General features: G+C 44.5%; 1 protein-coding gene across 1 annotated transcript in view; it reads right to left on the reverse strand.

Annotated features, from left to right (window-relative positions):
- LOC140729414 (tumor protein p53-inducible protein 11-like) overlaps positions 1 to 20723 on the reverse strand; it is a 148792-nt gene that overhangs the window by 27360 nt on the left and 100709 nt on the right. The window contains exon 3 of the mRNA XM_073049123.1: positions 3809 to 3867. Coding sequence (XP_072905224.1) covers positions 3809 to 3867 — 59 coding nt within the window. The remainder of the gene's footprint in view (positions 1 to 3808; positions 3868 to 20723) is intronic.

Consider the following 20723-nt stretch of genomic DNA (forward strand, 5'->3'; position numbering starts at 1 on the left):
CCCCACACACACACCCACACACACACTCAGACACATCCTCCCCACACACACACCCACACACACACTCAGACACATCCCCCCCACACACACCCCCCCCCTGAAACTGACACACACAAACAATTACACTCATAAAGAAATTTAGAGGCACAGAAGCACTTTCATAAATAACTTAGATACAGATACACACAAATGTATACACATACATTAATAAACAAAAATACACACAAGTGCATTTTGGAAAACAGAAACAAATACACACACATTTGTTTTCCGTGTGCTTTGGAGTGATTATGGTGACCGATGAACTCTACTATGTGACTCATCTCGTGCTGAGAGCTGGGCTGCCACCGAGCAGCAGGTACCAGCCAGTACCTGCAGGGGGCAGCGGAGTACACATCATTCTCCGGCCCAACCTCAAACTTTCCAACTGATTTGTCACACTGTTCACAATTTATTTCAAAGGATCAATATCTGGACATTGGATTATGTGAAAACCTTCTTTATGACAGTAATCGCAGAAATCTTGCCAACGGGAAATCATGCCAAGCTTCGCACATGCATACAATGCTGGAGGAACCCAGCAGGCCATCTGTGGTGAATGAAGATTACAGTTGATGTTTTGGACCGAAACCCTTCATCGGGACTGGGAAAAAAATGAGGAGTCAGAGTAAGAAGGTACGGGGAGGGGAGGAAGAACCGGGAAGTTGGGTGGGTGTGAAGCAAAGAGCTGGGAATTTGATTAGTGAAAGAGATACAGGGTTAGAGAAGGGGAAATATGATAGCAGAGGACAGAAAGCTATGGAAGTAAGAAAAGGGGAGGAGCCCCAGAGGGAGGTGAGAAGGGGAAATAGTAATGGGGAATGGTGAAGGAGAGCGGGGGGGTATTACTGGAAGATTAAGAAATCGATGTTTATGCCATCAGGCCGGCTGGAAGCTACTCAGACGGAACACAAGGTGTTGCTTTTCCGACCTGAGTGTGAACTCATCGCGACAGTACAGCAGACCATGGAGTGACATGTCGGAATGGGAATGGGAAGTGGAATCAAAATAGGTGGCCACTGGGAGATCCCTTCTCTCTGGATGGCATGAACATCGATTTCTTGAACTTCCATAATGCTTACTCACACCTCCCCCCCCCCCCCCACAACCACACTCAGGTTGGAGGAAAAACTCATTATATTCCATCTGGATAGCCTCCAGCCTTGTGGCATGAACGCTGATTGCTCGAACTCCCGGTAATGCCTTCCTCTTCCCCATTCCCATTTCCCTCTCTCACCTTGCCGATCACCTCCCTCCGGTACTCCCCGCCCTTTCTTTTTCCATGGCCTTCTGTCCTTTTCTGTCAGACTCCCCCCTCTCCAGCCCTGTATCTCTTTCACCAGTCAACTTCCCAGCTCTTTACTTCACCCCTCACCCTCCCGGTTTCACCTACCACCTTGTGTTTCTCCCTCCCCTCCCCACACCACTTTCTTACTCTGACTCCTCATCTTTTTTTCTCCAGTCCTGATGAAGGGTCTCGGTCCAAAACATTGACTGTGCTCTTTTCCATAGATGCTGACTGACCTGCTGAGTTCCCGCAGCATTTTTCGGCATCTGCAGATTTTCTCTTGTTTTTCCATCATACCAGATGGTTCCCCTGCCAGATGGCAGAGCAGTTTGAATGATGTACAGCAGATGCGATGGACTGAATGGCCCAGCCCTGCTCTATGTCTAATGGTGGGGATGTTCTTTGCCAGATATAAAAACAATTGGATAGGTATATGGACAGGAAAGGAATGGAGGGTTATGGGCTGAGTGCGGGTCGGTGGGACTAGGTGAGAGTAAGCGTTCAGCACGGACTAGAAGGGCCGAGATGGCCTGTTTCCGTGCTGTAATTGTTATATGGTTACAGGTATTCTCCCAGTGACCCATGGTTTGCAGGGCCACCATTTCTACCAAGCTGCTGTGAATCATGGCTCAGGCCCTAACCCGAGCACGGAAGAGTATCAGTGGGACAGAGAGCACCTCGTGTTACTGTGCTGCGTTTAGATTCACAGAGTCACAGAGCTATTGAGTAAGCCCTTCAGCTCATCTCATCCATGCCTGAGGTAGTCCCATTTCTCTCCATCTACTCTATTTCCCTCCCCAAATCTTTCCTGCCCATCTACCTGTCCAAATGTCTTTTAAATATTGTACCTGTACCAAGTCTATCACTTCCTCTGGCAGCTCATTCCACATATACACTGCCCTCTGTGTGAAGAACATCTGCTTTGGAAAGAAACCTTCTGAATCCTGTATTCTTCTGGTCTCTCACTCCTACCTGAGAGGATGGTGGGATGAGGTGATTTCACATTTAAGAAGCAGCTGGATGAACAGCTGAATCCCAAGTCACTGATGACTATGGATGAGATATAGACGGGTGTTTGCTGATCAGCATGGAAGGGTCTGCTTCTGTGCAATATTAACCTGATGATCCAATCATTAAACATAGCAGGTAAAAAGTGAGCCTGCCCAACCTCGCCTGATAAGATGAACTGTTATACCAGGTCTAGCAAACCTCCAAACTCTTCAAAAGGAGATCAATCTGGTACACAGACATCTGGGTTTGGCCTCAGGTCTCGGCCCGAAACATCGACTGTGCTTTTTTCCATAGATGCTGCCTGGCCTGCTAAGTTCCTCCAGCATTTTGTGTGTGTTGCTCGCATTGCCAGCATTGGCAGATTTTCTCTTGTTTGTCACACCAAATCATTGTTCCAAATGTCATCTTGGCCAGTTTCAGGACTTTTTTTTTTGAAATCAAGTTTCTAGGCTTGTTTCAAAGTGTTTTGCTTCGAGTTCCAAATGCACGGCTAGATTTGGCTCGAATGCCTCACATCATTTTGGAATTGTAACTGATTTATTGTTGTGCAGTGAAAAAGTCGTCTTGGATACTGTCCATGCAGATCAGATCATTGCATATGCAGAGTAGTCTGTAACAGCGACAGAGAAGCTGCAGTACGGGCAAGCCACAAGGTGCAAGATCATAACCAGGTAGATTGTCTGAGTTTGTAGAATTTTAAGCCAAGAGCTGGTGGGACTGACAGCATCTCGCTGCAGGCTGGTGTAGTGAGAGGAATAGCCCCTTCACCATTACTTCCATCCAGAGGTCACTGGCAGGCAGTGTCTTGAGGCTTGGGCAGGAAGCAGATGGGGTTGGGAAGTGCCGATCCGTGGTGAGGTGGGAAAACGTGAATGGGAACGTAACCCATGGGGCGGAGGGCAGCTCCCTCTCCATTCAGTGTGAACAGCCCCAGTGCAGGAGAGGGAAACAAATCCCACTGTTCTTCCAACACTTACAGAGTGGTAACACTAAATCCGTTTGGAGTTTGAGAAGGGACGGTATGTCACCAAAGACAAGTTACTAATGTATCGTGGAGAGTATTCTGACTGTTACATCACTGCCTAGTGGAGAGGCTCCAATGCACAGGAGCACAGGAGGCTGGAGACTCAGCCAGCTCCATCACATGCACAACCCTAACCCTCACTACCGAGGGCATCCACCATTAAGCACTGTCACCATCTGGGGCTTCCCATTTCTACCAAGCAGGAACCTTCTTCCCCTCTGCCATCAGATTTTTGAATAATCCATGAACTCTGAACATACCTCAAATTCCTTTATTTTGTTACACTATTTATGTCTGTAACTGATAGTCATTTTATATCTTTGGACTTTATTTCTGTTGCAAAACAACAAATCTCACATCATCTAAGCCAGTGATGATAAATCTGATCCTGACTCTGACATTGCATCTGAATATTGAACATCGTATTATAATATTGAACATTGTACCTGAGTCCCAAAGGCTCTCGCATAGCAAATTTCATTTCATTACCCAGGACTTGGCTGATCTGAAAAAGAAAAGAAATGCAGTAAACAATTTTTGTCACCCAGACCGAATTCCCAGAGTTTTCAGGACACTCTACATTTCCCGGTCCCTCCACACAAAAGGAGAGTTGGTATCGGACCCCCAAATCCCTGCTGACACTCTCCGGTTTCACATCCTGCTGCTGTTTGGTGAGATGACCTGGTTCCCCATTTCTGATGACAATCTTTTAGATGATCTTTCTGATAGGCGGTTACACCAGTAGTCCATTGAATTTTCACACAGCTCAGATCAATGGGCTTTTAATGAGGAAATCCAGGTGCCTGTGTCCCGCTGATACACTCATTCAGCCTACTCAGCATTGAACCCTCAGCTAACCCTCTGTAAGCTCCAGTCTGGAAGAGCTTATTTATCTGTTTTGTCTGTTAAGGTCTACATTGCTTGAGATGACTTTTGATACTGGTTGTCACCATGCTTCGATTTTGATATGGTTCCTGTTACTACGTTTATCATGACTTCAGGAATAGTGCCGGGTGCTTAGCAGACCCTGTAATGGTATTTAATGTTTACTAAGTAAAGTGAGCCACAGTAGTGTAGCAGTTACTGTGACACTACTACTGCTTGGGGTGTCGGGGTTTGGTGTTCAGTCCTGGCGTCCTCTGGAAGGGTCTCAGTACTGTGTATTTTCTCTGGGTCCTTCAGTTTCCTACCACAGTCCAAAGACATACCGGGTAGCTTTATTGGTCATTGTAAATTGTCCCACAATTAGGTTAGGGCTAAATCAGGGTTGCCGGGCAGTTCAGCTCAAAGGGCCGGAAAGCTTCCTCCATGCTGTATCTCAAAAAAAAAGTAGTTAGTGTTTACAGGCTTCCTGTGATGAACTGGTTATGTCAATTGCATTTGTGTTATTGAACAATAATTCTGAATTAAGTTACATAATGGACCATTATGGAGTTATAAAATGGGCTCCTGATGTAGACTAGCACAGTGTATTGCATTCTTATAGTTTGTTTTAGACAAATGGACTACTGTTGCAGTCCATTATTGAGATTGTCTAACTGATCAATAGTGTTTTAGATAATTTGATAAATAAAGTGTTCATTGTAAAATAAACCATCCGAAAAGACAATTGGTGTTTATTGGGGTTGTGTGAAAGACCATTGGTGTTTATTGGGGTAGTGTGAAAGATCATTGGTGTTTATTGGGGTTGTGTGAAAGATCATTGGTGTTTATTGGGGTTGTGCGAAAGACAATTGGTGTTTATTGGGTTGTGTGAAAGACCATTGGTGTTTATTGGGGTTGTGCGAAAGACAATTGGTGTTTATTGGGTTGTGTGAAAGACAATTGGTGTTTATTGGGTTGTGTGAAAGATCATTGGTGTTTATTGGGGTTGTGTGAAAGACCATTGGTGTTTATTGGGGTAGTGTGAAAGATCATTGGTGTTTATTGGGGTTGTGTGAAAGACCATTGGTGTTTATTGGGGTTGTGCGAAAGACAATTGGTGTTTATTGGGTTGTGTGAAAGACAATTGGTGTTTATTGGGTTGTGTGAAAGATCATTGGTGTTTATTGGGGTTGTGCGAAAGACAATTGGTGTTTATTGGGTTGTGTGAAAGACAATTGGTGTTTATTGGGGTAGTGTGAAAGATCATTGGTGTTTATTGGGGTTGTGTGAAAGATCATTGGTGTTTATTGGGGTTGTGCGAAAGACAATTGGTGTTTATTGGGGTAGTATGAAAGATCATTGGTGTTTATTGGGGTTGTGTGAAAGATCATTGGTGTTTATTGGGGTTGTGCGAAAGACAATTGGAGTTTATTGGGTTGTGTGAAAGACCATTGGTGTTTATTGGGGTTGTGCGAAAGACAATTGGTGTTTATTGGGTTGTGTGAAAGATCATTGGTGTTTATTGGGGTTGTGTGAAAGACAATTGGTGTTTATTGGGTTGTGTGAAAGACAATTGGTGTTTATTGGGGTAGTGTGAAAGATCATTGGTGTTTATTGGGGTTGTGTGAAAGATCATTGGTGTTTATTGGGGTTGTGCGAAAGACAATTGGTGTTTATTGGGTTGTGTGAAAGACCATTGGTGTTTATTGGGGTAGTGTGAAAGGCCACTGGTGTTTATTGGGTTGTGTAATAAATCATTGTTACTCAATGGGATGTGAAAGGGACTGTACTATTTAATGAACCATTAGTGGTTATTAAGGTTCTGAAAGCCACCGTTTAAGTTTATTCAGATGCTGAAATGGATGACTAATATTCATTATAGTCATGTAATGAACCACTTGTGTTAATTGCTATTCTATTATTGGCCATTAGCATTTACAGGGATGGGTGTAATGGACTATTAGAGTTGGTGTAATAAACATCACAGACTTGAGTGGAACACCAACACAGAGGCTGTTTACAAGAAGGACCAGAGTCACCTGTATTTGCTGAGGAGACTGAGGCCCTTTGGAGTTTGCAGGCCTCTCTTTCACACGTTCTACCAGTCTGTTGTTGCCAGTGCAATCTTCTATGCGGTGGTGTGCTGGGGCAAAGGCATCAACACGGGTGATGCCAACAGGCTCAATGAACAAGTTAGAAAGGCTGGTCTGTTATAGGAGTCAAACTGGTCATACTGGAGGCTGTGATAGAACAAAGGACCCTTCAGAAAATCCTGGCAATTCCGGATGTTTCTCACCTTCTGCATGCCACCTTGGCTGAACAGAGGAGCACTTTTAGTAACAGACTAAAAGAGTGCTATACAGGCCATTCTTACCCTCGGCCATTAGTCTGAGTCAGCCTATAGCCGGGGAAGTAATGACCGCCTTCTGTTAGACTGAGAGAACTTATTTTTTTTATTTTTTCTTACTTCTCTTCCAATATTCGTATATTGGTGCAATTGTAATGCTACTGTGACACTGTAATTCCCTTTGGGATCAATAAAGGATCTATCTATCTATCTGTCTAAACAACAGTGCGACCGTCTACTTCCTGAGGTTACGCAAGGAATCAGTGACTGTTACTGATTGGAAAATTGCAAATGTCACTTCACTCTTCAAGAATGGAGAGCAGCAGGAGAAAGGAAATTACAGGGTAGTTAGTCTGGCCTCTGTGGTTGGCACATGATAAAATAGGCCACAGTCAGCATGGTTTCCATAAGGGAATCTTACCTGACAAATCTGTTGGAATTCTTTGAAGAAATAACAAGCAGGATAGACAAAGGAGAATCAGTGGATGTTGTACACTTGGATTTTCAGAAGGCCTTTGACAAGGTGCCACACAAGGCTGCTTAACAAGTTAAGAAACCATGGTATTACAGGAAAGATACTGGAATGGATAGAGCATTGGCTGATTGGCAGGAGGCAAAGAGTGGGAATAAAGGGTGCCTTTTCTGGTTGACTGCCAGTGGCTAGCATTATTCCACAGGGGTCTGTGGTGGGACCACTTCTTTTTACTTTATATGTCAATGATTTGGATGAAGGAATTGATGGCTTTGTGGCCAAGTTTGCAGATGGTACAAAGATAAATGGAGGGGCAGGTAGTGTTGAGGAAGTAGAGAGGCTACAGAAGGATTTAGACAGATTAGAAGAATGGGCAAAGTAGTTGCAGATTGAATACAGTGTCGGGAAGTGTATGGTCATAAAAGTGTAGACTATTTTCCAAGTGGAGAGAAAACTGAAAAATCTGAGGTACGAAAGGACTTGAGAGTCGTTGTGCAGGATTCCCTAAAAGTTAATTTGCAGGTTGAGTTGGTGGTGAGTAAGGCAAATGCAATGTTAGCATTCATTTCAAGAGAATTAGAATATAAAAGCAAGGATGTAATGTTAAGACTTTATAAGGCACTGGCGAGGCCTCACTTGGCATATTGTGAGCAATTTGGGGGCCTTATCTAAGAAAGGATGTGCTTACATTGGAGAGAGCACAAAGGAGGTTCATGAGGGTGATTCTGGGATTGAAAGGCTTGTTATATGAAGAGCATTTGACGGCTTTGGGCCTCTACTCACTGGATTTTGCAGAACGAGGGAGGGTCTCATTGAAACCAATCGGATGTTGAAATGCCTCGACAGAGTAGATTTGGAAAAGATGTTTCCGATGGTGGGGTATTCTGAGACCAGAGGACACAGCCTCAGAATAGAGGGAAGTCCATTTAGAATGGAAATGAGGAGGGATTTCTTTAGCTAGAGAGTGTTGAACCTCTAGCTAAAGAGGTTTTTGTCACAGGCAGCTGTGGAGGTCAAGTTATTTAAGGTTGAGGTTGATAGATTCTTGCTTCCTCAGGGCATAAAGGGATAAGGAGAGAAGGCAGGAAATTGGGGCTGAGAGGGAAATGGATCAGCCTTGATAATGGTGGACCAGACTCGATGGGCCAAATGTCCTTATTCTGCCCCTATATCTTATGGTCTTAAATCAAGCAAACAGCAAAACTGTAAAGGATGAATTCACTACTCAGTATGTTGAGAGATCAAGCTTTATTAGATCTAAAGATTAGGCAGGGCTGGTATTCTCCAGAGTTTTAAAGCAGAAGAGATGTATTTATTGAAAGATGCAAAATCACTCAGGGGATTCAGAGAGTAGATTCAGGGATAATATTTTCTCTGGCCTGGGTGTCAGAACTGGCCATCTAGGACTACGAAAAGAAGAAACTTTTGCAACCCAACTGGTGACCTGCCTTTGGAACTGTCCCCAGTAGAAGGTTTTAAAGGCTTGGTCACTGTGTTTATTTGGAAGAAAGGCTGAATGTATGTGGGATTTTAAGGGAATCAATAAATGCGGCATTCTTGAAGACAAGTGGCATTGTGGTAAAAATTCAAGATATTTTGAAACAAAGCAGTGTGCAAGAGGAGTTCAGCTCTTGTTTCTGTCTGATATTCTTTATTACACTTTTTGCATTTATCAGGCTCTGCGGCTGACAGTTGGTGTCTAATGGGCCGTTAGTCTTCGTTGTGAAATTGATCTGCCTTCTCTTGGGCCGTGTCTTGCTTACTGTCATTGTGAAATAAACCACTCTTGTTTACTGATGAGTATAGAGTAAGTGTTTCATGATGTTGTGAATGGGACTGCTCGCGTTTATTGGGGTTGTTTATTTGCTTTCTGCTAGTGTTTAACTTGTTTGTGAAACAGGTCATTAGTATTTATTAGCTGTAAAATGAACCACCAACCAGGACTTAATTTACTACTTTAACATAGTGCCCGTGTTCAGCAGGGTTTCTGAAATGGGTTACTGGTAATTTCGAAAGTTGTGAAGTCAGTGTCTAGTGATAAAATTCTGTAATTGCTGGAAACCTGATATAAAATGAGTGAGTCAGCAGCTCTGGAGCAGTGGGAGAACCAGCATTAATATTTCAGCTCAAGGACCTTTCATCGGAACCGTTTACCGTTTCCACTGAAAGCCCATCGGCCTGACTTTGTTCTCCCCTTCACAGATGCTGTCTGACTTGCTGAGTCCTTCCAGCAATCTTTGTTTCATTAATGAACAGAGTGGCCTTAGTCAATCTGTAACATGCCTGGAATTACTGGATGTAAGATGCTGCCATGTGGGTTTTCATTTGCTGTGACATTTACACGTTCTGTCATTCGCTGTACTTTTACAGCAGGAAGCATTTATTGATCTCCTCGGGCTGACGCCGTTGGTATTTGGAAGAGGCAGTCTGGGAGGTGCCAGCAGCGAGTCCCGGCTGGGACGGGAAGTGTGGTTGTTTGACATCACTCTGCCTGAGTCGCTGCAAATGGCATGCTTGCTGTTACCCATTCATACCATGTCCATCAGAATAACAAGCTCTGAAAATTAACAGTTCAGTTAAATTGTTAATCATGACATTTCAGCTGTTGAGTGTAAGAGAAGTACACAAAAGTATAAGGGATAGAGATAGGGTGAATGGAATGCTTACAGACTTTCTCTCGTCAGATTCTGTGAGCTAGAACCTGAAGTGATAGGTTTGGAGCAGAGGAGTGAAATATTCAAGGGGCATCTGAGGGTGGTGCGAGTATGGATTGAGCTGTAACCGCAAGTAGTGGACGTGGACTCAATTGAAACATTAAAGCGAAGCTTGGTTAGGTACCTGGATGAGAGGGGAATGAAGGGCTATGATCTCGATGCAGATAGATGGGATTAGGCAGAGCAGGCTGGCATGAACTAAGCAGGCTGAAGGGCCTGTTTCTGTGCTGTAGAGCTCTATGACTCTATAAAAGATTTCCGTGCCGTACTGTAACACTAACTCCAAATTAATCAGAGTCACGGGCAGAGCAGTAGAAGCCCAGGCGCGGAGATGTGATCCACTCTTCAACTCTCGACTCCCTTCACATATCGAAGCTGCAGCCTGGAGAGGAGGTACTTTCCTGGAAAAGAAACTGGGTTTCCTTTTGACCAATTCCATTTACATGGAGGCTTCAGAAGAATGTTTTAATCTTTGAACACTTTTGAGGTCTGGATGTCACTGGAAAGGCTGACACTTATAGCCCATCCCACATTGCCATGGAGTTATGAAGACTTACAGCACAAAAACAGGCCCTTCAGCCCACTGAGTTCATGACAACCCATTTTCACCCATCCTACACTGATCCCATTCTATTCTCCTCAGATTCCCATCAACTCCCACAAGATTCTACCACTCACCTACACATCAGGTACAATTTACAGAGGGTAATTAACCTACTGTAAATTGTAGGTCAATTTCCTACTCATGGGATGTGGTAGGAAAACCCATGTAGTCACAGGCAGAGCCCAGCATTGAAGCTATGTCACTCAAGCCGTGAACAGCAGCTCTATCAGCCTCTTCTGAAAAGGTGTGGTGGTGGGTGAGGGTGAGCTGGCTTCCTGAAACATTGCAGACTTTCTGGTGGAGTTGCAGGGGAGGGAGTCCCCACATGTAGACCCCGCAGCGATGAAGGACTGGCGATATATTTCCAGGTCAAGACAGCGTGCTGACTGGGAAGGGGCCTGCAAATACCGGTAAAGATCTATGAGAAAGCTTTGTTGTGAGACAACAGGCAAGTGTTTCTGCTCTCCGAGTTCCTCATATAGAAACAAGAGGGGAAGTCGTGACTCAGGATAAACACTTTTCTTGGTGTGAAACAGCAAAAGGTCTGGAGCTTTATAAAGTGGGCTAAGAGTGGCTAAGCTCTTGCATGTGAGAAAAAAATTAGAATCAAAATATCACAAGACAAATTTTCCCCGCAAATCAGAAATATAAAAGCTGTTGGAAATGTCCATCAACAGAGAAGAAGAGGTAACATTTCAGGTCAGTGACTCTGAAAGCTAACTCTGCTTCTCTCCCCACAGATGTTTCTTGACCCCACTGAGAATTTCCAGCATTTTCCCCTTTTATTTATAAGTATAGAATCAGAATCTGGTTTAATGTGTCATGAAATTTGCTCACCCACGACTGTGTGGCTAGGCACAACTCCAGTGCCATCTATAAGGTTGTGATGATACAGCCATGGTTGGCAGAATCTCAGATGGTGACGAGGGCGTACAGGAGCGAGATATACCAGCTGGTTGAGTGGTGTTGCAGCAACAACCTTGCACTCAATGTCAGAAGGCTGAAGAGCTGATTGTGGACTTCAGAAAGGGTAAGACTACAGAATCCAAACCAATCCTCATAGAGGGATCAGAAGAGGAGAGAGTGAGCAGCTTCAAGCTCCTGGGTGTCAGTATCTCTGAGGACATAACCTGGACACAACATATCGATGCAGCTATAAAGAAGGCAAATCAGTGGCTCTGTTTCATCAGGAGTTTCTGGAGATTTGGTTTGTCTATTAGAAAACTTCTACAAATGTACCACAGAGTGCATTCTGACTGGCTGCATCACCGTCTGGTATGGGAGGAGTTACTGCACAAGTTACAGAAACTAGTAAAATTAGTCATCTCCATCACTAGCCTCCGCAGTTTCCAAGACAGTTTCAAGGAGTGGTGCCTTAGGAAGGCGGTGTCCATCAATCTGAGAGTTGTATGACTATTTCTCTGTACAATGTTTTTCCACAGATAGTGGCGGGTGGTGGTGGTGGAGGCAGATATGAAAGAGGTGTTTAAGAGGCTTAGATAGGCATCTGAATGTACAGAGGATGGCAGTATATGGACGATGTGTGCACAGAAGGGATCAGTTTAGTCAGGCATTTAAATACTAGCTTAATCACTTCAGTACAACATCCAGGGTCAAAGGGCATGGTGTGTATGTTTATACTGTATGTATATGAGCAAGAATTATCCAAACTCTGTCATTTCTCGTGTGGATAATGAAAACTTATTGCTTATGGGAAAGAGAAGAATAAAGGGATGCATGGCTGTGGAAGAATTTTGGGATTCCATGGACACAATGATTGAATGAATTTAAGCTGAAGAAAACTGATGTGGATTAATGAATGACAAATATCCTGTACCTGAGCCATCAAGGTAGTCACTAACACTGTGGATCAGGAAGTCTTTACAGATCTTTCAGAAGGACTTTAATAAGACTCCTGCCAGGAAACCATGTATAGCAAACTACACTGCATAGGTGCTGAGCCTGTGACTGTTGATTGGAAATTAGGTGAGAGAAGGAGGGAGAAAGATAAAGGATTTATTCTGTGAATGGCAAAATGTTGCACTGAGGGCTTAGGTGGAACCCCACCTCAAACTTGAAGGTGGAAAGGAGAGTATATCTAAGTCTGCCCCCCCCCCCCCCCAATTATTATTGCATGCAGGGAGCAGAACACCAGGAGACGATATCAGAATCAGAATGAGGCTTATTATCACCGAACCGGAAGCGAGGCTTGATCTATCTAAGAGTCGTGCCAATTTGGGAAGAGTGATTACGGGCTGGGAGTGGCCCAGAGTGTATTGCTGTGGTGGGGTCAGGCTTGAGTTTGGGGGTCAGCCCGGAGCCTGGACAATTTAAACACTGGGCCAGACGGACTGATAAGGCAGGGGCTTGGGATCGGAGGCAAGGTTCTGCTCGTCCCCCTCGGCACCAACGCTGAGGCTGTGTCGTGCCCGGCTGCTGTGTGCTGAGTGTCTGCCAGCTTTCTGGCAGTTTGCCTCTGTCTGATGGACTGGGACCGAGACTATGGGCCCACTCCGGCTCTCCGCGCTTCAGATTTATGGACTCAATTTCGTCTGAATGCTAGTGCTCACTTTATTCTTCGCACAATTCAGTTTTTCTCTCTCTCTGTCCATTGGGTGTTGGTGTCCTTTTTCAAATTGGGTTTGTTCAGGTTTCCTGTTTTGTGGCTGCCTGTTAAGCAGAAGAATCTCAAGATTGTATAATGTACACATACTTTGATAATAAATGTACTTTGAACTTTGGATATGTTGTGAAATCTGTTGCCTTGTTGGCAAGAGACAGTACAAGACATAAATGATTACTATAAAGCTACAATAAAAAAACAAATAAATAATGTAATGTAAATGTGTTTGTGGGGTCATGGACTGTTCAGAAATCTGTTGCAGGGGGAATTCTATAGTAAATGATGGGACTGTATGACATTCTATCTGAGGAAGAAAACTTGGTCAGCATGGACAAGCTGGGCTGACAGACGGATTCTGAGCTTTATAACTCAATGACTGAAAAATTACAATGTACCCTTAAAGGTGAAAGATTTGGATTTAGATGTCTATTGCATGATACATAGGTGTCATCACTAGAGAGTAGCAGATAGGTGCAGAGGGAATTCAGGGAGATAGGGCAGAGGGTATTCGGGGAGATAGGGCAGAGGGTATTTGGGGAGATAGGTCAGAGGATATTCGGGGAGATAGATAGGGCAGTGGGTCTTCGGGGAGATAGGGCAGAGGGTATTTGGGGAGATAGGGCAGAGGGTATTCGGGCAGATAGATAGGGCAGATGGTATTTGGGGAGATAGATAGGGTAGAGGGTATTCGGGGAGATAGGGCAGAGGGTATTCGGGGAGATAGGTGGAGAAGTTAATCGAGGTCTAATAGAAGAATCTGCCATGCCTATGGAAGTGGAACTAACACAGACATGGCTTGTCTCAATCAGAATGTTACACTCAGTTTTGTTGGGAATGTACCTCAGCAAAAGTTCTTGGAGAAAGTACACAGTATATTCACCAAAATGAAAACAACGCTAGAGTTGAATAAAGAGAAAATTTGCATGAAGAGTTTCCTTTTGGTCAGAAGATGAGAGGGCTGTTGGTGTGGAGCAGAGAAGGTGAGATGTTTATAAATTTAGAAGTGCCAAAAAGGGAAGATAGACAGAAAATATAGGTGAGAAATCCAACCAAAAGGAGCATAAATTTCACAAGAGCGTCAGGTCAATTTGGAGAGACATCAGGAAGCAATTTTTCAGACAAAATTGAATGAAGATCTGGTATTCTGCTGCAGCTTTTAGTATCCAGACTTACAGTGAAGGTACAGACTGACAGAAAAAGGAACATTATGCAGGGTTAAAAGGAAGGTTAAGCAGCATGATCTAGCTGAAAGGGTTAAGTGGCCTTTTTTGAAGGAGACAGTGTTTATTCCCATCCCTAGCTACCTTTGACAAGCTGTAGTCAGTAACCTTTGACCAGCGCTGTGCTTCTGGTGAAGCTGCTCCCACCATCCTGGTGGGCAATGAGCGACGTCTTTCCAAGACAGGGCGGAATGAGACTTGGAGGGGGTACTGTTGGTTGTGGAATTCCCACGTGGCAGAGATCGCGACGTCTGAGAGCTGCCACTGAAACAGCCCGGGTGAGTATCAGCAGGGTACTTTGTCGAGGGTGCTCACAGACGCCTGAAGGAACGTGCGTGGTGGTCAAGTGGCTCCAGAGCCATTGGAGCTGTGCTCATCCAGGTGAATGGGGAGTAGTCCTGCTGATTTGTGCACTTCCAATGCAAGGGACTGCAGACAGTTGTGGACACAGCCCTCCCCACACCACTAAGAGCACCTGCAGAAGGCACTGCCTCAGTCAGGGGGATTCTATCATCCAGGACGCCCACCATCCGGGTCACATCCTCTTCTTGCTGCTGCCGTTGAGCAGGAGGTACCGAAGCTCGAAGTCCGATACCCCCAGGTTCAGGAACAGCTACCTTCCTGCAACCATTAGGTTCATGAACCAACTTGCAGAACCTTAACCCTACCTCAGCCATGGATCACGACAGATGACCTCCAGCATGACCACGGCCTTGTTTCTGATTGTCTCTCTTTGCTGCCCTGTGTTAGTTTATACAGTATATAATGGGTATCACGTATGTTGTTTGGGTTTACGAGTCTGTGATGCTGCTGGAGGAAAGTTTTTTGTTGTAGCTTGCTGTACTTGTGCACACTACATAGACTGGAACTGACTTGCTTTTGGGGTGTCAGCAGATCAGCCACTCCCTGTGGAAACACAGCCTCTCTCCTGCCCTTGTGACCGTGATATTTATGTGCTGCACCAGCTGAGTCGAGCTTCTGGTCAACAGTGACCCTTGGGATTTTGGTGGTGTGATGGTAGTACAATTGACTGTCAAGGATAAGAGGTTTGATTCTCTGTTACTGGAGACAGGTGCTACTTGGCACTTCTGTTATCACTGATCTAGGTACATAGACTTGTACGGAGTGGGATTCCCATGAATGGGAGCCCTGGATATTTGATTCACATTCATAATGGACCTTTTGATTTATAGTCTAAAAGTAAGAATGCCAATAGTAAACAGAGTCTGTTAAAGCTTGTTCATCCACTTTCTTGATAATCACTGGACCTACATTTTAACTCAGTCCCTCGAGTCCCGGTAAGTCTCCTCTGCACTCCCTCGGGCATCTCTCCTGTAGCAGGGTGGTCAAAACTGACCACAGTATTCTGAATGCAGCCTTATCAACGTCCTGTACAACTGCAACATAGAAATCCATCTCTTACACTGTGAACTCTGACTTGTGATGGCCAGCATGCAAAAGCCTTTTCCATCACTGTCTACCTGTGATGTCACTTTCAGGCAACCATGTATTTTTACTGCTAGGTCCCCATGTTCCACAGTTCTCCCCAGGACAACACCATTCACTATAAAATTCCTACCCCAACATAGTGCAACACCTCCAACATCTGAATTATCAATGTGCACGAATGGTTCCATTTCAAGGACCCAATCAATATGTATCTCTCATTCAACAAAGCTTGAGAAGGACAAACTGGTCATCACCACATTGCGGCTCATGGGATCTACTGTGCTTTGCCATATATTCCAAATAGCAACTTCCTTTCAACTATGTTATAAAAAAACATTCTGCTGTAGCGAAAGATGCTTTGTAAATGCAATCCCTTTCATTTGGCTGGCCCACTGCGCAGATTAATGCGGCACTGTGTACTGTATGTCAAGGGAATTAAAATGATCTCGCCCCATAATAAAGGAACCATTCTGGATTGCAGTCAATAACAGAACTGCATTGTGTAGACTAATACCTACACAAAGGGGCTTAAAGTGGATTGTATAGATTCATGTGCACTTTATGAGAGTAGTGGATGGAGACATTGTGCTCTAGATGGTCATTTTACAGAAGTGTGTGTGTGTGTGTGTGTGTGTGTGTGTGTGTGTGTGTGTGTGTGTGTGTGTGTGTGTGTGTGTGTGTGTGTGTGTGTGTGTGTGTGTGTGTGTGTGTGTGTGTGTGTGTGTATTAAAAGGCTGTTAAGTGCTAAAAAAAAAGCCTTGAAATAATGTAGAATAATTTCTTCAAAAAGCCTGCTGCCCAGATTCTGTGCCAATGAAACAAGAAGTTAATTTCAGCTGAGTGTCCATTTTTACTCTCTGCTTGCACTACCGCAGATTAGGACAAACTACCCTGGTTTCCAACATGGCCTATCAGCTTCCTGAGTGACAGGACAGCACCAAGGGTTCAGCTAGTGGACTTCTGCTTGAGTCCTTACAAAGGGTCTTGGCTGAAATGTTTGTTCATTTCCATCGAAGCTGCCTGACCTGCTGAGTTTCTCCAGCATTTTGTGTGTGTTGCTTCAGCTATTGAAGGAGGTCCTTAACACTGTGCTGTTGATAGTATGGAAGTTTAGTTTCAGGGCATGTCCTGTCAAATCTGTCAGGGAATATTGTTGTCATCACATGAACTCAGCAAGCGCAGGGTTAATGACTGGCACACAGAGGTTATGTGACAGTATTGGTTAATCAATAACTCATTACTATTTGCCCTCTGCCAAAATAAACAGATGCAAATTATTTTAGAAAGATGTCTCATTGCCTGACGGGATGGTCAAATAATTGAATAATGGTGCTGGGGATGACTTGGAAGTGCTTGTGAGGAATGGGGTATCATTTTTGATTTAAGACAAGACATTATGTCCATAGCTACAGCTCTCTTGTGAGGTACTGTGTATTATACAGATACTTGCAAAATGCTGCATTTTGGAAAGTCAAAACCAGCGTCAAAGTAAATTTATTATCAAAGTACACATATGTCACCATATACAACCCTGAGACTAATTTTCTTGCGGACATACTCAATAAATCTATAGAATAACCATAATAAAATCACTGAAAGACTGCCCAACTGGGGTGCTCAACCAGCACGCAGAAGACAATGAACTGTGCAAATACAAGAAGAAGAAATAATAATAGTAATAAATAAATAAGCAATAAATATCAAGAACATGAGATGAAGAGTCTCTGAGAGTGAGTCCATTGGTTGTGGGAACATTTCAATGATAGGGTGTGAAGTTATCTCCTTTGGTTCAAGAGCCTAATGACTGAGGAATGATAACTGTTCTTGAACCTGGTGGTGTGACTTTCATAGTGGATGGTAGGGCCCTGAGGGGTACTACAGAGCAGAGTGACCTTGCAGATAAGGTGCATGGCTCCCTGGAAGTGAAGTCACAAGTTAAGAGGGTGTTGAAGAAGGTTTTTGGCAATGAGTATAGAAGGTGAATTGTGCAAGGCCTCACTTGGACTATTGAGCAAACACGAGGAAATCTGCAGATGCTGGAAATTCAAACAACACACACAAAATGCTGGTGGAACACAGCAGGCTAGGCAGCATCTATAGGGAGAAGCACTGTCGACGTTTCGGGCCGAGACCCTTGTGTTCCACCAGCATTTTGTGTGTGTTGCTTGGACTATTGAGTTTGATTCTGGTCACCCTGCAATAGGAAAGATGTTATTAAAGTAGAAAGATTTCAGAAAAGATCTACAAGGATGTTCCCAGGACTTAAGGGGCTGAGTTATAGGCGAGGTTGGACAAGCAAGGGCAATTTCCCTTGCTGCTTAGGACACTGAGGACACGTATTATAAAATTGTGAAGTCTGAATGAGAGCATTCAGACCTCTTTCCAGGACTGGGAAATCAAGAGCTAGAGAGAGTAGGCTAAAGCTGAGACGGGAAAGATGTAGTAGAATCTCGAGGGGCAACTTTTCTTTTTCACACTGAGGATAGTGAGTATGTGGTAATGAGCTGCTGAGGCAGGTACAATAGCAACATTTAAAAGACGGTTGGGTAGATACACAGATTGGAAAGGTTCAGGAGTCAAATCGGTAGAGATAGTTAAGAGCACCAAATTTCTTGGTGTTCACCTGGCGGAGAATCTCACCTGGTCCCTCAACACCAGCTCCATAGCAAAGAAAGCCCAGCAGCGTCTCTACTTTCTGCGAAGGCTGAGGAAAGTCCATCTCCCACCCCTGCATCCTCATCACATTCTACAGGGGCTGTATTGAGAGCATCCTGAGCAGCTGCATCACTGCCTGGTTCAGAAATTGCACCATCTCGGATCGCAAGACCCTGCAGCGGATAGTGAGATCAGCTGAGAAGATCATCGGGGTCTCTCTTCCCACCATCACGGACATTTACACTACACGCTGCATTCCCAAAGCAAACAGCATTATGAAGGACCCCACGCACCCCTCATACAATCTCTTCTCCCTCCTGCCATCTGGGAAAAGGCACCGAAGCATTCAGGCTCTCACGACCGGACTATGTCACAGTTTCTTCCCCCCAAGCTTTCAGACTCCTCAATACCCGAAGCCTGGACTGACACCTTACTGCCCTATTGTCCTGTTTATTATTAATCATTTTGGCTGAAGGGCCTGTCCTGTGTCGCATGAATGTATTACCCTGTGCACTGAATGAACTGCAGGGAGAAGGTCAATGTCTTCCTGGGGTCCAAAACAGTGATACCAGACTGCAAATTACATTGTTAGCTTCTATCCTCTCAGGAAGGCACTGAAAGGACTTCTGGCAGATTAAGTTTGCATCGTCTTAAAATCAAGTTAGAAGTTTCCAAAATAAAGTCACCAAAGCTAGAGCAACCCTCCCGTAAGAAATGATCATCATGGTGTCCCACCCCTTTCAGAGCATTGAAAACCTCGGTATCCAGTTGCTTCCTGCTCTAAGCCAGGGGCTACACATGACTCTCTCTCCACACGTGCTGCCAGACCTGCCCTCTCCATGTCCCTTCCCTATTAATAACAGCAGCATATCCAAAAGTAATGGTATAATAAATAACGAGTGTGTTGTTGAGGTTGCACTGTATTGCAGATGGAAAAAAGACACAATGTTGAAAGCTCTCGGCAGGCCAGGTAGAATCTGTGGAGAGAGAGGCAGCATTACTATTTAGGTCAGAGAACCCTTCATCAAAACCCAGAAATTCTGATGAAAGGTTTATTTTGTATTTTTTTAGATTTTCAGAATCTTGAGCATTTTGTGCTTTTGACATGAAAATAATCCTTTTCTACCTTCAAAATCAATTTTCACTGAGCTGGTGTCAATTCGCAAGTCACTAGGCTGAGTCTCACTTGCTTTTTCCGGTTACTTGGAAAACAATGAGTGAAGAGTGAAGCATTGGATGAGACGGTACAGTGGTTTGGCCACAGACTCACAAGTCTACTGTCACAATGTGGCTACTCGCAGATGGAAGTATCAACACCTCCAACCTGGTGACATGAACATTGATTTCTTCAACTTAATTCCCCCTCCTTCCCTCATCTACCTATCACCTCCCCCACTGCCCTCCTCCTCCTTCCTTTTCTCTCATGGCCCACTCTCCTCTCCTATCAGATACCTTCTTCTTTAGCCCATTATCTTTTCCACCTATCACCTCCCAGCATCTCACTCCATGCTCCCTCCCTCACTCACCTACTTTCCCCCTCACCTGGCTTCACCTCTCACTTTCTAGTTTGCACTCCTTCCCCCCTACCCTCCACCTACTTACTGTGGCTTCTTCCACCTTCCTTTCACTGTCCTGAGGACAGTCTTGGCCCAAAACATCCACTGTTTACTTCCTTCATAGATGCTACACAACCTGCTGAGTTCCTCCAGCATTTTGTATGCGGTACTGTTCTCTGATGTAGGGACGGCAGAGCAGGGGGGCCCTGTGTAGCTTCAGTCTGTCCCGAAATAAAGGGTCAGCAGAGATGAGAAGAAAAACCTTCATCAAAGGGTGGTGAATCTTGGGAATTCCATACTCTAGAGAGCTGTCGAGCTTGGACACTGTGTCATGTATTGAGAAATCCTACTCAGAGAAATACAGCAATAATGAAACCAGAGTGGACAGTGAGGAAGGCTATCAAAGCTTGCAAGTGTGATCTAGACCAACTGGAAAAATGGGCTGAAAGACAACAGGTGGAATTTAAGTGTGAGGTGTACTTTGGCAGGACAAACTTACACAGTGAATGGTAGGGCACTGAGGAGTGCAGTAGAACAGAGGGATCTGGGAATACAGGTCTATTAATTCCTTGAAAATGGTCTCACAGGTAGATAGGGTAATAAAGAGAGCTTTTGGCAAATTGGCCTTCATAAATCAGAGTACTGAGTACAGGAGATAGGATGTTATGTTTAAGTTGTACAAGACATTGGTGAGGCTGAATTTGGAGTATTGTGTGTAGTTCTGGTCACCTACCTACAGGAAAGATATCCATGCTTGAAAGAGTGCAGAGTAAAGGTGGAATCACCCAGTCCCTGGTCCTTGATTCCACCGTTACCCAGTCCCTGGCCCCTGATTCCACTGTTACCCAGTCCCTGGC

The sequence above is a fragment of the Hemitrygon akajei genome, chromosome 6 (genome assembly GCF_048418815.1).
Source record: "Hemitrygon akajei chromosome 6, sHemAka1.3, whole genome shotgun sequence".
Taxonomy (NCBI): domain Eukaryota; kingdom Metazoa; phylum Chordata; class Chondrichthyes; order Myliobatiformes; family Dasyatidae; genus Hemitrygon; species Hemitrygon akajei.